Genomic DNA, 16,337 nt, shown 5'->3' on the forward strand with positions numbered 1-16,337 from the left:
TATAGTAGATACCAATAGCAATTACAAAATGGAAAAGGCGTACTTATGGACAACAGGCAAACGAAAGTTATATCCAAAATATCTACTTTTCAAAAGACTTAATAAGCAAACACAAAAGACCTCAATTATATAAGAAAAAAAGCACATGGTAAAGCAAAGTGGTCTAGTATTAGAATGGAACAGAAAACTGTTAAGAGTAGCTCTAAAACTATGAGCTTTCGATAGAGGCTTCTGAGAATTTCAGCTTCTATAAAAGATAATAAAAAGTGACTTTAAAACATGTTTAGGTAGTATGCTAATATGAAGACTGAAGAATCAGCTCTTAGCTGTTACTTATGAAATAATCCCACTAAGGAGATTCTAATGTCTTTAAGACGCTGGTGAAGGGAGAATGGTGATGAGAAGCTCAGCAAAAAACCTTGGAAAAGCTAACGTGATCACATAAAATATATTTTTTATTTAAAGGAATAAAGCACTGACAATTATTTGGGTGAAATTATATCTCAAATCTAATCATTTCTTCTCAAGGTCCAGAGAATGTTTGTTTGGATGAGCCTAAGTATCCATTCTCTCCATTCAAATTATTGTTACTGAAGAAAGTTACTGAATAGAAAATATTGGTGCCCAAATGAATTCCAAATCAACAGTTTCAAATAAGTTTTCATCAGAGCCTGGCAATTCTCCCTATTTCTTTGGCCAACTAAGTGCCCCTTTCTGTAATAGTATTTTGATATTTCTTTATTTTCCTCAAACCATTCACTTAACTCAACCTCCTGTGGTAACGCCCCATTCTAAGAAGCAATCATCTCTGACCTGAATCACAACATTAGTTGGATAATTTAATTCCCTGCTTCCATTTTTATATCTTTTTTTTATTATTTTTTATGAGACAGCCTTGCTCTGTCACCCGGGCTGGAGTGCAGTGACGTGATCTCTGTTCACTGCAACCTCCACCTCCCAGGCTCAAGCAATGCTCACGTCTCAACCTCTTGAGTAGCTGGAATTACAGGCATGTGCCACCACACCAGGCTAATTTTTATATTTATAGTAGAGATGAGGTTTCTCCATGTTGGCCAGGCTGGTCTCGAACTCCTGGTCTCAAGCGATCTGCCTGCCTTGGCCTCTCGAAGCGCTGGGGTTACAGGTGTGAGCCACTGCACCCAACCTTTGCTTCCATTCTTTTCCTCTTCCAGTCTGCAGACTGAAGCTCGAAGCTCTTTTCTAGAGGTAATCTTATTATTCTACTTCTTTCATAAAATTGCCTCAGTTACCTTCCATGGGAAAAAAAAAATCTACAACCTATACTATATCTTCATCTCAAACCACCTTCCCTCTTTACTTTCTGTTCATCAATTGCAGTATCCTGTAATTACTAAAGAAAATGATGCTTCTCCCACCTGTACCCACTGTCTTGGTTTGATAGGACTGCTGTAACAATGTACCACTCACTGGGTGCCTTAAAACAACAGAAATTTATAGTCTTATTATTCTGGAAGCTGGAAGTTTGATTTCAATGTGTCAGCAGGGGACATGCTCCCTCAAGAACGTGTAGGGGACTCTATCCTTGTCTTAACCTGTCTTCTGGTGATTTGCTGGCAAACTGCTGTTTCTTGGCTTGTTGATGCCTCATTTCAATCTTCTGTCTTCACATGACATTCTCCCTACCCGTCTGTTTCCGAATTTTCCCTTTAAACAAGGACACTAGTCATATTGGGTTAGAGACCACCCTAATGACATAATTTAACCCCAATCACCTACGTAAACACTCTATTTCCAAATAAGGTCTGTGATACTGGGTGTTGGGGCCTCAATATATCTTTTTTGAAGGGTCACAGTTCAATCCATAAAAACCCACCATCAGGCCAGGTGCAGTGGCTCACACCTGTAATCCCAGCACTTTGGGAGGCCAAGGTGGGCAGATCACCCGAGGTCAGGATTCAAAACCAGCCTGACCAACACGATGAAACCTCATCTCTACTAAAAATATAAAAATTAGCCTGGCATGGTGGCAGGCACCTGTAGTCCCAGCTACTCTGGAGGCCGAGACAGGAAAATTGCTTAACCCAGGAGGCAGAGGTTGCAGTGAGCTGAGATCATGCCACTGCACTTCAGCCTGGGTGACAGAGTGAGACTCTGTCTCAAAAGAAAAAAGAAAAAAAAAAATACCATCAACATAAGAGTTTTTCATATGCTGTTCATTCTCCCAGAAATCTTTGCAAGCCTCACTCTTCTGCCATCTTGCCTGGTTATCCTTCCAAGTTTCAACCTAGAATGACTTTTCTTAAAGAAAATTGAAATACAATCTAAATATATTTTTCCTAGTTCATGTATACACTTGGCCTTACTTTTGAAATAATTGTCAAATATGTAATTTACATTTATTGTTGAGATTACTTGATAGTATTTGTCTGCTTCACAAATAGTATAGACTTCATAATTAGTGAAGTATTTTTCTACTTCACAGAAAACCATTTCTGCCCAGTGCTGGATCAATAGTGTTTAGAATACCATAGTAGGCATTCAACAAATGTTTTATTAAATAAATGAATCATGGATCAGACCAGCTATGACAAAAAGATATGCCAGAAGTTTCAATGTCTCTACTAGCACTAAAATGTTCATGAGAACTTGAATTATTTACATATAATTAAAATAAAACAATATTCCACCTGTTAGAAATTAATTTCTGACAGGGAGAAATTATTTCAGAAAATAATTTATTTCAGAAAATAATTTCTCTAGCATTAGACTAAATTCGACTGGCCAGAAGAATCAATGAGATTTGCAGTTTACTTTGAATTATCTGTGTTACAGGAGTTGGACAGGGCTTTAAGCCTGCTTGTTTTATTCCACTTCTTTTCATCTCAAAAGATCTGTCTGTCTAATTGCATTCATTAGCTACCAAAGCAAACAACAAAGCAAAAGATTATAATAAGATTTGAGGAATATTCAGTTTAGTACAACAAATTTATTGACAAGCGCTTGGCTTTGAAACCCCAATACAGAAATCATTCCAGTATTGAGATATATGCCACGTGACTTATAATCAACAGGAGCAGAAGCAGAAATGCCCACATACAATTTCTTTATATATTTCACTTTTGTTTTAATGTTACACATAAAGGCTTTTAGATTCAAAAATGCAAAATGCTGCTTCTGATTCCTTGGTGGATATCTCTAATACACACATATTAGAGTATCTCTATACACACATATGTATCTCTAATACTTATATTGTGGATGAGAAAGATATATATGTCTCTTCTAAAATAAATGGTTTTATTTATTTCTCTCCTAAAATAAATGGAATATTCAAAAGCTACAATCCATATCTATATTGTCTTTGAAGACTGGCATAGGTGGCTTAAAATTCTAGCTTTTTACCTTACTATCTGAATCATTATGAACAATTCTTTTAACCCTCAGTTTACTTTTCTGTAAAATAGAGTTAATAGTATTATTCTACTGGTTGGATTATTATGGCTATTAAGTATATTTGATAGATTTAACCCTATTACATACAATATGTACCATAGTTATGGTTAACAATCAATAAATCTTTCTATTATTATCTTCACCAACATAAGCCCAAGAGATGAATTTTAAAGTCTTCTATTTCAAACATATGCATTTTATTTTCTTTGTAGAGTTCACATTGTTTCCTAAACTTAGGTACATTTTTATCATTATTTTTTCTTTTCTCTTTTTGTAAGCTTTATTGAGGTATACTTGATATACAAAAAAATGCACATATTCAACATACTCAATGTATACATTTTGATGAGTGTGGACCAATGTAATATCATCACCACAATCAAGGTACTAAACATAATCCATCACTTTGAAAAATTTCCTTGTGTTCTTATGTGCATATACTTAGTGTGTGTTTGTTTGTGTGTGTGTGTGTGTATCTGTTAAGAACACTTAAGATCTATTCAAGAACAAAAAATCAAACACTGCATTTTCTCACTCATAGGCGGGTATTGAACAATGAGAACACATAGACACAGGGAGGGGAGCATCACACACTGGGGTCTGTCGGGGGGGCAAAGGGAGGGACAGCATGGGGACAGTGGGGAGGTTGGGGAGGGATAACATGGGGAGAAATGACAGATGTAGGTGACGAGGGGATGGAAGCAGCAAACCACATTGCCATGTGTGTACCTATGCAACAATCCTGCATGATCTGCACATGTACCCCAGAACCTAAAGTACAATAAAAAAAAAGATCTATTCTTTTCACATAATAAAGTTCATGATACTTTATTGTTAATGATAGGTACTATGTTATACAGCAGACCTCTAGAACTTATTCATCTTGCATTATTAAAACTTGATAACCATTGAGCCCCCAGCAACCATCATCTGTTCTATACTTTCGTGAGTTTCACTCTTTTAGATACCACATATATGTGGAATCATAAAGTGAATTAAGCCAGTCACAAAAGGACAAATATGATTACTTTTTAAATATGTTTCATATTTACCTAATAGCTGTTATACATAATGAATTAAGACTATTTTCTTTAGGTAAATCATGACTATAGTTAATATTAAAAATATTATGTAGATAAATTTTACAAACTCTTCTGAAGATTTAATTCTGCCCAGTAGTTACAGAAGCAAAGAGTTATAAACATATTGATAAAATATCCTTATTTTGAAATATTTATTGTTAAGGTTGATATTTTTTGGCCTATGCAATATTCATTCTTTGATGAAAGTATTCCCTCTGAAAATTTTTCATAAATCAAAATATATGTACACAAAGTGATCAAAAATAAAATTGAAACAATATAAAGATTATGTTTTATTAAAATACAAAAATCTAATTTGTTTGGTACATATTATTTTTGCCTCTGAATATTAGCTAGAATTTGGCAATTATCCATCCCATATCCAGTTCAAAATTGAAAGTTGCTTCTTTCAGATATATTGTTACTAACTGTATCAAGTTAATAAAGCATGACTCTACTTACCATATTTACAGAGTTCCTAATTTCCCCAGAAAGTTGCCCTCCAAAAGTCATATTTAAGAATATATTAAGTATACTTTTTAGTAACTCAAATATATTTTTCTGTTACAACAAGGTTACATGTAGTTACACATATAGGCCCCATGAAGATGTTCATGATGCAGTATGAATTCAATATGAGGTATAATAGGAAAGCATAGCCTCAATCAAACTTTATTAATCATTGAAAATCTGAACTTGTCTCTTGCTGCTCTTAAACAGATTTGTTGTCTTATAGGAGTTTCTCATCTTTGTCAAGTATGTGGTATATAATCCATATGATTTCTCTAGAATTGTATCTTTAAAAGTTAAGCATACAGAAGATACATGAAGGTTTTGAGTTGTGAAACCAGTATTTGTAAGCACTTATTAAGTGCCTTTCCAATTCCATTCAACAGACATTTGTGAATTCTAATGTGTTAGGCACAGTGCCAAATCATTAATATCTTTCACTTACATCAGAGGTCCCCAGTTCCTGGTGTCAGGGACCAGTACCAGTTCCTGACCTGTTAGGAAACAGGCTGCACAGCAGGAAGTGAGTGGTGGCTGGTGAGCTAGGAAGCTTCATCTGTATTTACTGCCATTTCCCAGGGCTTGCGTTACTGCCCGAGCTCCGCCTCCTGTCAGGTCAGCAGCATTAGATTTTCATAGGAGTGAACCCCATGGTGAACTGTGCATTCGAGGGGTCTAGGTTCACACTCCTTATGAGAACTTAATGCTTGATGATCTGTTACTGTCTCTCGTCAACCCCAAATGAGACCATCTAGTTTCAGGAAAACAAGCTCAGGTCTCCCACTAATTCTCCATTATGGTGAGTTGTATCCTTATTTTATTGGCCCCCCTCAACAGACCCCACTGTGTGATGATCCCCTCCCTGTGTCCATGTGTTCTCATTGTTCAACACCCGCCTATGAGTGAGAACATGTGGTGTTTGATTTTCTGTTCTTGAATAGATCTTAAGTGTTCTTAACAGATACACACACACACACACACACACACACACACCAAATATACACACATAAGAACACAAGGAAATTTTTCGAAGTGATGGATTACGTTTAGTACCTTGATTGTGGTGATTATATCACATTGGTCCAAATTCATGGAATTATAACAGCAATAAAGTGTGCAATAAATGTAATATCCTTGAATTATCCCTCACCCACCACCAGTCCATGGAAAAAAATGATCTTCCATAAAACTGATCCTTGGTACCAAAAAGGCTGGGACTGCTGACTTATATCTGTTGACCTTCACTTTAGCTGGAGAGATGGGTGTTTTAATTTCAATTTTAAAAATAATAAAGCTGAGGCTCAAAAAGTTTAAACAAGTGTCAGAATAGAATTTGAACCTAAATCTGACTGATTCCTAGACTATACCGTGATTACCATTCTATGCTGCCTCTACTCAAGCAAAGTCCTTATCAACTGGTTTTTCAAAAAAGCAGTAACTAACTATTGAAACACCTTTGAAATGCCTTTGAAACTCCATTTTAAACTCTGTCAAAAAGAAAACCAATAAAATGGTTTTGTTTGTTTTTATATAGGTATATGGCTATTATTGATCCCTTGAAACCCAGACTGTCTGCCACAGCAACCAAGATCGTTATTGGAAGTATTTGGATTCTAGCATTTCTACTTGCCTTCCCTCAGTGTCTTTATTCCAAAACCAAAGTCCTGCCAGGTCGTACTCTCTGCTTTGTGCAATGGCCAGAAGGTCCCAAACAGCATTTCACGTAAGTTAATTTTCTATTATGATTTTCAATTCAGTATATCAAACACTTATAAAACTATAGATTAGGAGCAACAACCAAACAAATAAGACACAGACATTTCCCCCAGGGTTCGTACATTATTTGGAAAAGGGAACATATAAAAATACTGTAATAACCATATGATGTATGTGGTCAATAAGTTTGTGTAAGTTACTAAGGTTTTTAATTGGAAATATGAGGGTGTCTATGTGGGATGGCACTGGAGAGTTTCCTGAAGAAACTGATAAAAGATAAAAGCAATGTGCAAAGAAAAGCATGGTTGTTATTGATTGAGAAATGAGTGAGAAGGAAGAAATCAAAGCCTAAAAGTGTTGATTGCTCTTTTAAGAAGCGTAGCTGAAGGGAAGGAGCACCCTAGTAGGTTATCTAATTTTATTTTGGTTTGATTTGGTTTGTGTTCTTCTGCTTGTCTCTAGACAAGTAAAAAGAATTTAAAAACCTGAACACTAGATTGAAAAGGAAATAAAAATGCTATAATATATGGGAAAATTTGGTTCATATTTTAAACCCACCTTAAATAAAGCAAAAAGAAATAATAATGTAATTGTGTACTTGGTTGCATTTTATTTTTAAATTCTAATCATTTAAATTTAATTTCAATAAAATGCTTATTTTTCCATTTTACTGATCGTTTTTCCCTTTAAAAATAACAAATGATTCAAATAATGGTTGTCTTTTAAAGCAGTCATTTTATCTACTTTTGCTCTATGCAAAGTTCAGATTTTTGAATCAAAATGTTAGGAAGCACTTATTTAAGGAAAATCAGACAGCTCATATAAACTGAGTACTATATTCTATTCATTATTATTAATACATCTTAATTGTATGATGTTACCATCTTCAAATTATTTGTTGACTTAATTACTTCCTCACTGACTTTAAATCAATACTTTAAGTAATCTACTAAGAAACAGAAAGGCAAGGATATTTAAGATTCACTTAAAAAAATACTGGTATGGATAAGACTGTTATAACAAACTTTTTAATTAATTTAAAGCCTTCCAAGACAGTGAAAACAACAAAAAAGTTTGTGAAATTCTATTTGACCTATTGTAGTATGGCTTTCTCTCCTTTTTCTCTCTAATTGAGTTCTTATAATTTTGATCAAAAGCTACTAAATACCAGAATTTAATTTGATAATTTACAGCAGCATACTTTTGTTGATGTGACTACTATGTCAACATTTTTTTAGCAAGTTAACAATGCAATCAAATGCACCATGACTTTGGAAAATTACATGTAAATGTCCTTACCCGATTTTTAAAAATTGTAGTAACTTGTGGATTCATTATGGCTCAGAATATCTACTTACCTTTTTCCCTCCATTTGAATCAAAATCAATTTGTATATGTCTGATGTTGCAGGGATACAGAAGATAATCCGACATAGGAGAAAATATATGCCAATTGATTTGTTTATTCCATCCCTTCCCTTTCCTCCAATAATACATTTAATTAGTTTAGCTCAACAATTACCAAGCAGAATACAAAGCAGTAGAAAGTCTTTCATCCTCGACATCTAGACAAGGGGAACATGTGTTTAACTGAGCCCCGTCAACTCAACTATGGTTTTCATATACCAAGTAAACATTGACAAACATCAACTGGCAGAATTTGAAACATAAATATAAGTGACAATAGCATGATATTTTGATGGAATTGTGAGATGAATGTATAAAGATAATGTAGAGATAATTCTTAGTAGTTTTAATTATGATTTAAAGCTGAGCAAATTCAGTCCCTAGTATTTCTTTCCAAAAAGTTCTTCAGCATGTGTTTTTCTTATTCATTGTAGTTACCATGTTGTCGTCATTATACTGGTGTACTGTTTCCCACTGCTCATCATGGGTATCACATACACCATTGTTGGAATTACTCTCTGGGGAGCAGAAATCCCAGGAGATACCTGTGACAAGTATCATGAGCAGCTAAAGGCCAAAAGAAAGGTACTGTTCCATGTTGTTTGCCTAGCGTTTGTATAGGGTATGGTACACCAGAAAGAAAAACAATCTAGTCATGGCATGTTAATATGATATGATCTGATGCTTTACTCCTATTCTTTAATGTTTTATTTTAATTTTTTCTTTTTTTTTCTTAGGGTTTTGTATAACCTACTGGCCACATACTATATCAGTTTGTTATAGAATAGTTACTTTATTACACAATGATTTCTTAAAAATTAGCTTTTGTAAAGTATTCTTACTCTGCTGAAATTGCTGAAATTTCACTGAATTTCACTATTTCAGTTGATTGTATTTTTGCAAATCTACCTTTCTTTGTCCTTGATTGAAAAGAATGCCTCTGATGTATTCTATAATCCACTCAAAGCTTCTTTTATCCCAGAAATGATATCTCTTCTAGAAAGTGCAATAATTTTCCAATATATATCTATCTTTCCTCCATCCCCTCTTGTCTCTCTTTATCCTTCTCTTGCTTTCTCTGTGTGTTCTTTCCCCTGATAAGACACTTTATATATGTGTGTGATTAAAGGATGAGGATTGTATTAATACTATTCTGTAATTTATTGAGTAACACAAAAAAGACTGTTTCTAATTTACGTGAAGCAAAAAAAAACTCTAAAAAATACTATGTCTATATTTTACTATGATTATTTTTATTAAGATTTTTTTTCTACTACCATTTTGCGACTAAATAAGTTACATTTTTTCATAAATTTGTAAAGTTAAAAGGAATCACAGTCAATCCTTTTTTCCACAGTTGGTGTGTGCCTAATGCATCTTGGAGAGGTTTTATCAAATATAAATGAGTCATACTGATTATGCCAATCACTATTATTTGTTCCATTTATGACTACTTACATAGTACTACTAGCAACACATGGACATTTCCTTTAAAAATCACTCAACAATCTTAAAAATACTTAGCTACAAAAACTCACTTAACAATGATCATTCAGGTTTTAAAAATGCAATGGACAAAATGGATTCCATTTCAATAGTGCTTTTTCTCCAATACTGACAATACTAGACCACATCTACATATGGTTAATATTTACCGTGATTTCTAGTATTTGAAAACAAAAAGAATGAGCTTTTCCAGATCAGTTTACTCATTTCAGGTTGTACAAAAATATATCTACTGTATATGTAATTCCATTTTATTTTTCTTTCAAAAAGCTTTTCTTAAAAATAATGTGCACAAACAACCAAATGGCCTCTGGCACCTACAAACGAATCCTAAAGTGAGGAGAGCTTCAAAAACATGGCCCTTTTACATGAACAGTATCTCTCTCCCCTTTGCAATTTCAACCCTCCTTATCTAACATCTTGCTCATGTTGAAAGATACTCTTTACTTGGGATAATTTCTTACAGCTATGTCTTAGGTATCAACACAGTAAGTAACTGATGTTATGTTCTGTGTATTTCAGAATAGTTTCTCTATAATACCTGCTTAGTTTCTGTCACTTATTTTTTTCATATTAGTTTAGATTTTCTTAAACATTTCACTGTGCACTCTTAGACAAATTAAAACGAACCCAGTAATTGTAGATTATAGTTTTTCTTCATATGCATGTAATATTTTTCTAGAAAGAAATAAAAATTTAATCTGAGTGTTCCTTTTATTTTTGAACTCAGAGTCCCAGAGGGAACAAAAAGCAAGAGGGTTTGCCTTTTGATTTCATTACTCCACAATTTCAAAGTATAAATATTAACTCAAACTGGGAGTGTGACCCTTCTAGAATATTTTTTAAAAGTAAGACATTTTAAAGTTCCAGTTCATATGTCTTTGTCTAGGTTTGTATTCTAGGCTGAAATAATACAAAATGGCTCTTTATGTCACGGACTTCTCATAATAAATCTCTTTGTCCTTGGATTTATTTTACAGTTATTGGTATGACCATTGGTATCTAGGTACGAACACTCATATTGTTCAAATAAATAAAATTTTAAAATATAGTTAGCTCTTCTCTTCTTTCTCTTTATTTAAAATTAAAATATTGTTCTGGAATGGCTTAGAATACCGCTATTACTAGTAATCATGCAAGTTTTGTATTTTTCACATGATTACTTAAAACACAGAAGTTCTACCCTGGATGGGCCATTTATTCATATGTTGTCTCCTAGAGAATACACCTTTGATATTACAGACTGGACATGAGATATTAAAAAAAAAAAAAAAGCGTCGGCTACATGAGTGCAAACTAATCATGACTATTGGGAAAAACATGCACTACTGTGAGCCAGTCTCTTCATAATAAAAGACTACACAAGGTGGAACAGGATTGTAAATAGAAGTCTTCACTGATTATCACCCCAGAAGGACACCAATATAACAACTATCTACACAGAAAAATAATCATTTCATATGAACCAAAAATCAGGAGAGCTCTCACAGTATCTGATTTTAACTTCATATAGCTGAAAGAGGCACTGAAGAGTGTAGGAAAGAGATTCTTGAATTGCCATTGATACCCCCATCCCATCCCCAGCAGCAGCCATGTGGCATGCAGAGAGAATTTGTGCCCTTGGGAGAGAGAGCACAGCAACTGTGAGACATCGCATTGAACTCCATGCTGCCCTATCAAAGCAGAAAGCAAAACTGGCCTGAATCCAGCTGATGCCTGTGCATAAAGGGAATATTTAATCCAGCCCTAGCCAGAGGGAAGTCGCCCATCCCAGGGGTCAGAAGTTGACTTCCTCCATGCCTCACCACAGTGGGCTAAAATCCTCTGGGGCTCTAAATAAACTTTAAATGCAGAATAGGCCACAAGGACTGCAACTCCTACATGAGTCACAGTGCTGTGCTGGACTCACAACCAGTGGACCTGGGTGATGCAAAACCTACTGAGAAGTCAGCGGGGCTGACTGAGGGAGTGCATGTACCACCTCCCCACAACCCCTGGCAGCACAGCTCATGGGTTCAAAAAGGACTGCCTCCTTCCACTTGGGAAAGGAAAAGAAAGAGTAAAGAAGACTTTGTTTTGCATCTTGATACCAGTTCAGCCATAATAAGATAGGGCACCAGTCAGAGTTATGAGGCCCCCTTTCCAGGACCTAGCTCCAGGATGACATCTCTAGACACAACCTGGACCAGAAGGGAACCCACTGCCTTGAAGAGAAGGATCCAGTCACAGCAAGACCCATCATCACTGACTAAAAAGCCCTTGAAAGCTTGAATAACCAGTGGCAATACCCAGGTAGAATACCATGGGCCTTGGGTGAGCCTGAGACTTGCTAGCTTCAAGTGAGACCCAGCACATTCCCAGCTGCGGTGGCTACAGGGAAAAACACTTTCTGCTTGAGAAAAGCTAAGGGAAAAGTAAAGGGACTTTGTCCTCCATGTTAAGTACCAGCTCAGCCACAAGGAGATAGAGCACAAAGTGGGCTTTTAGGGTCTCTGATTCCAGACCTTGATGCTTGGACAACATTTTTGGACCTACCCTGGACCAGATGGGAGCCCACTGCCCTGAAGGGTGAATCCCAGTCCAGACAGCATTCACCACAAGCTGACTTAAGACACCCTGGGTCTCAAGTGAACATAGGTAGTAGTCTGGCGGTATTCCCTATAGGCCTGTGGCAGTGGTGGCCACAGGGTGAGGGGCCTCTGCCTTTGGAATGAAGAGAAAAGAGGGAAAATAACTGTTCTTGTGGTTTGAATGCCAGCTCAGCCACAGTACAATAGAACACAAGGTAGACTTCTAAGGTTTTTGACTCTAGTCTCTGACTCCCACACAGCACCTCTGGACCCACCAGAACACCTCTGGACCTACCTTGGAGAACTTACCACCCTGAAGGGAAGGACGTAGCCTGGCTGTCTTCACCACGTGCTCATTGAAGTATGCCAGCCTGCAAGCATAGACAGTAGCCAGGCTTTGGGTGAACCCCAGTGCTGTGTTTGCTTTATGTGTGGCCCAGTGCAGTCCCAGTGGTGGTGGCCACAGGCTACTTGTGTCACCCCACCCACAGCTCCAGGTGGCTCAGAACATAAAATGGGACTATGTTTGGAAGAAAGTGAAGGGAGAGAACAAGAGTCTCTGTCTGGAAATTCAGAGAATTCCTCTGGATCTTATCCAAGACTAACAAGGAAGTACCTCTGTGAGTCTGCAAGAACCACAGCCTTACTTGGTGTGGGGTACCCCCTAACACAGATATGGCTTAGATCACAACACCCAAGTCCTTTTGAATATGTAGAAAGCCTTCCCAAGAAGTCTGGGTCCAAATGGGCCTAGACTCTGAAGACTACAATAAATTACAAACTCTTCAGTGCCCAGACACAAACATCCATGAGCGTCAAGACCATCCAGGAAAACATGACCTCATGCAATGAACTAATAAGACAACAGGACCAATTTTGGAGAAACAAAGATAAGTGACCTTTCAGACAGAGAATTCCAAATTGCAGTTTTGAGAAAACTCAAAGAAATTCAAAATAACACAAAGGAGGAATTCAGACTTATATCAGATAAACTTGACAAAGAGATTGAAATCATTAAAAAGAATCAAGAAAAGTTTCTGGAGTTGAGAAATACAATTTATATACTGAGGAATGCATTAGTAGCAGAATTCATCAAACAGAAGAAAGAATTAGTGAGCTAGAAGGCAGGCTATTTGAAAATGCACAGTAAGAAGAAACAGAAGAAAAAAGAATAAAAACAGTAAAGAACACCTACAGCATCTAGAAAATAGCCTCAAAGGGGTTATGTAATATATACAAAAATCAAATCTAAATGGATTAAAAGTTTAAATATAATACCTGAAACTATGAAACTACTGCACGAAAACATTGGGTAAGTGATCCAGGACACTGAACTGGGCAAAGAGTCCTTGACCATTAAAATTAGAGTGTTGAACCTGAAAATCAGTATTAAAATTCTGTGGCTCCAATGAGCTTAATCTAAGAGTCAATCTGTAAGATTGTACCAAGATTTAAATCACATGTATAGAACTGATCTTTCATAGGGGAAAAAAAACACTAGCAACGTACTAATAAAACTCTTTCTCATATATTTTACAATTTCATAGCACCTTATACACCTCATAACATAACCAAAATCATCCTTAATTTATAGTAATTGTTTTGAGTTTTACAATTCTGTATGTTAAGTATCATTGGCTTTAAGTGTATCTATTGAAATAACAATGTGTCTCTTAAATGTAGCAAAGTATGTAACTTAAGAATCCCTATACTTTAAAGAAAAGTATATTTGACTAATTTCAAAATATAGGATATCAATTGTCACACAATCCTCAAAGACTGGGCTAAGTTTAGTTCTATTTTTTCAATGATAATTGGTTATTAATCTTGCCAAAGCTCTCCTTCAAGAAAAGTATACTATTCAATACATTACTATGATATTCAAGTTGGAAATTGAAATTATAATTCTTCTATAAATTTTAAGACAGAATGCTTTCTTAACATTATCCTGTTTACTGAGCACATTATATTAATGCTTACATTCCAACTTTAGAATAATTTAGTATCTAGAAAAGGAAAGTGATCCTTGTCAACTTTATTCTACTTATTAGTAGATAACCAAAGATTTTGGCTACCTATTAAAACTTTGGCTACAATGCCATGTGTGAAAATCATTATTGAAACTGTTTAAAATTATAACAATTATACAACAAAATTTAAAACTTCTGTCTTTATTTAATTTACCATGGATTTGCATATGAAAAGTCAAATTTTAAATATCCAGTGTTAAACTCACAAACTGACATAAAATACACTTGCAGTTTTAAAAATCTATTCTAGAATGAGAGATCCGAGAGGAATCTAAAATTTCATGAATCCCTTGCCTTGCTCCTATCTGTACTAAAATCGAAGCCTGTATGTGGAGGAGATGAGTAGAGGAGCTAACAGATTTCATATTTAGAATGTTTGATAAAAGGAATTAAATATATTCGTTTTCTTAGTCTTGCCAATGTCATACTGTTTCCTAAGAAAACTATAGATATTTTCTCGAAGTCATTTGTAATGCTTCTTAGAATTCGCATCTTATTTATAGCTCACTAAATCCATATGACTACAATTTGAAATCATTCACTTTGGAAACAGAAAAGATTTGCTATCCATCTCTTCTATACAGTATTTTTATAAATAAAGACTATTTCCTTCCATCTCGGGTTGAAACAAAATGTAGTGACAGTCTCTTATGAAAAATTTTTAAATCCTTGGCAATGATAAACTATATCCCAAAATATAAGTGTGAGGGACACAGATGAATCCCTACTGGCATCTTGGAGTAACTGTCTACAACATTGGCCTTGTACAGAGTAAATGCTACAAGGCCAATGATTAATTAGCAAGATGGAGAATGAATAAATTATACTAATTAACAGCTATGTGAAGTGGAAATAAAATATAGTATTTAAATGATTATAATTATAAAATGTATCAATAAGAAAAAAGAAGTCGTGTCTATATAGAGAATGGAAACGATGTGAATAGTTGTACTATATCAGATCCACCTTCATTCATCAAACGTTATTTATTACAAATTCCTACTGTGGAAATGCAATAGACAAAATTTGTCTGGAATTCAGGAAAGATGTTTTCTAGCCTTCTGTTAGCCTTGGGAATCAGGTAAAGAAAAATTAGCTGGTTTCAAGTTGTATTAATATTGGTTCAATGCCAACACTCCACATGTGTTGATGAAGAGAATTATCTCCACCTGAAAGAAGGGTTCTAAGGACATGCTGTAAAGCTTTGCCATCAATACTAGCATGTTCAAATTTGATCAATACAAAAATATCAATTCTTGGTCATGAAAGTAACTCTATCGATAGAAGCAGACTATTAGATTACTGAATTGGGAACTAGGAAAGCTAAGAGCTCCATGCCATGTGTATGACAGGTTGTGCATGCAGTGCCTTGGCCCCATGGCTAACTAGAAAGAACAAGGTCTTGGATGTGAAAGATCCTCGTATTCCAGTTCTTGCCCTATCTAAGAGTAATCTTGGTCACATGTATTTAACTTCATTATGACTTGTTTACTAAAAATTGCGGAGGTTTAAAGAAGGTTGTAGGTAGGGACCTTTGGAAATTAAAATTTTGGTTCTAATTCCTAGCACTGTATCTTAGACAGGAAGCACTTAGTTCAGTGTGGATATTCGCCTTTTCTGGTACCATTGTGTATCTTTTCCAATATGAAGAATCTCAAATTGGATACAGATATTGATATTAATGTCTGATTCTCCTTTTGTTCTTTTAATTAAGAATTTGTTCAGACGGCTGTAGATTTTATCAAGATTGATAGTCAAGATAATTACATTAAAAGATAAAATCAGTTTCTAAGTGTCCTAAGGTTTCCGATGGTTTTCTGTGCATTAATTGTAACAAGAAATAGAAATGTCAAATTTTCTGTGGCTACATTTCACCATAGTGACAACAGAAGCAACAACCACAGAGGAAATGGAGTAATTTTCCATTTTTCCATTCTCAGATTTAGCCTTTAAACTAAATCTCTTACTCTTAGAGAATATCCATTATAGCAAGATGAACCAAGAATTTGACAGCACATTTCTTTCTCTGTGTTGTAATATTTACATGATATTTTATGCTAGTAATCTAACTTCTGCTTAACA

At 35.2% G+C, this 16,337-nt stretch overlaps 1 protein-coding gene across 1 annotated transcript in view; it reads left to right on the forward strand.

The window, feature by feature from the left end:
- TACR3 (tachykinin receptor 3) overlaps positions 1–16,337 on the forward strand; it is a 109,188-nt gene that overhangs the window by 39,786 nt on the left and 53,065 nt on the right. The window contains exons 2-3 of the mRNA XM_012436469.3: positions 6,562–6,750; positions 8,584–8,734. Coding sequence (XP_012291892.2) covers positions 6,562–6,750; positions 8,584–8,734 — 340 coding nt within the window. The remainder of the gene's footprint in view (positions 1–6,561; positions 6,751–8,583; positions 8,735–16,337) is intronic.

Source organism: Aotus nancymaae, unplaced genomic scaffold, assembly GCF_030222135.1.
Source record: "Aotus nancymaae isolate 86718 unplaced genomic scaffold, 86718_ANA_hifiasm-v0.15.2.pri h1tg000033l, whole genome shotgun sequence".
Taxonomy (NCBI): Eukaryota; Metazoa; Chordata; class Mammalia; order Primates; family Aotidae; genus Aotus; species Aotus nancymaae.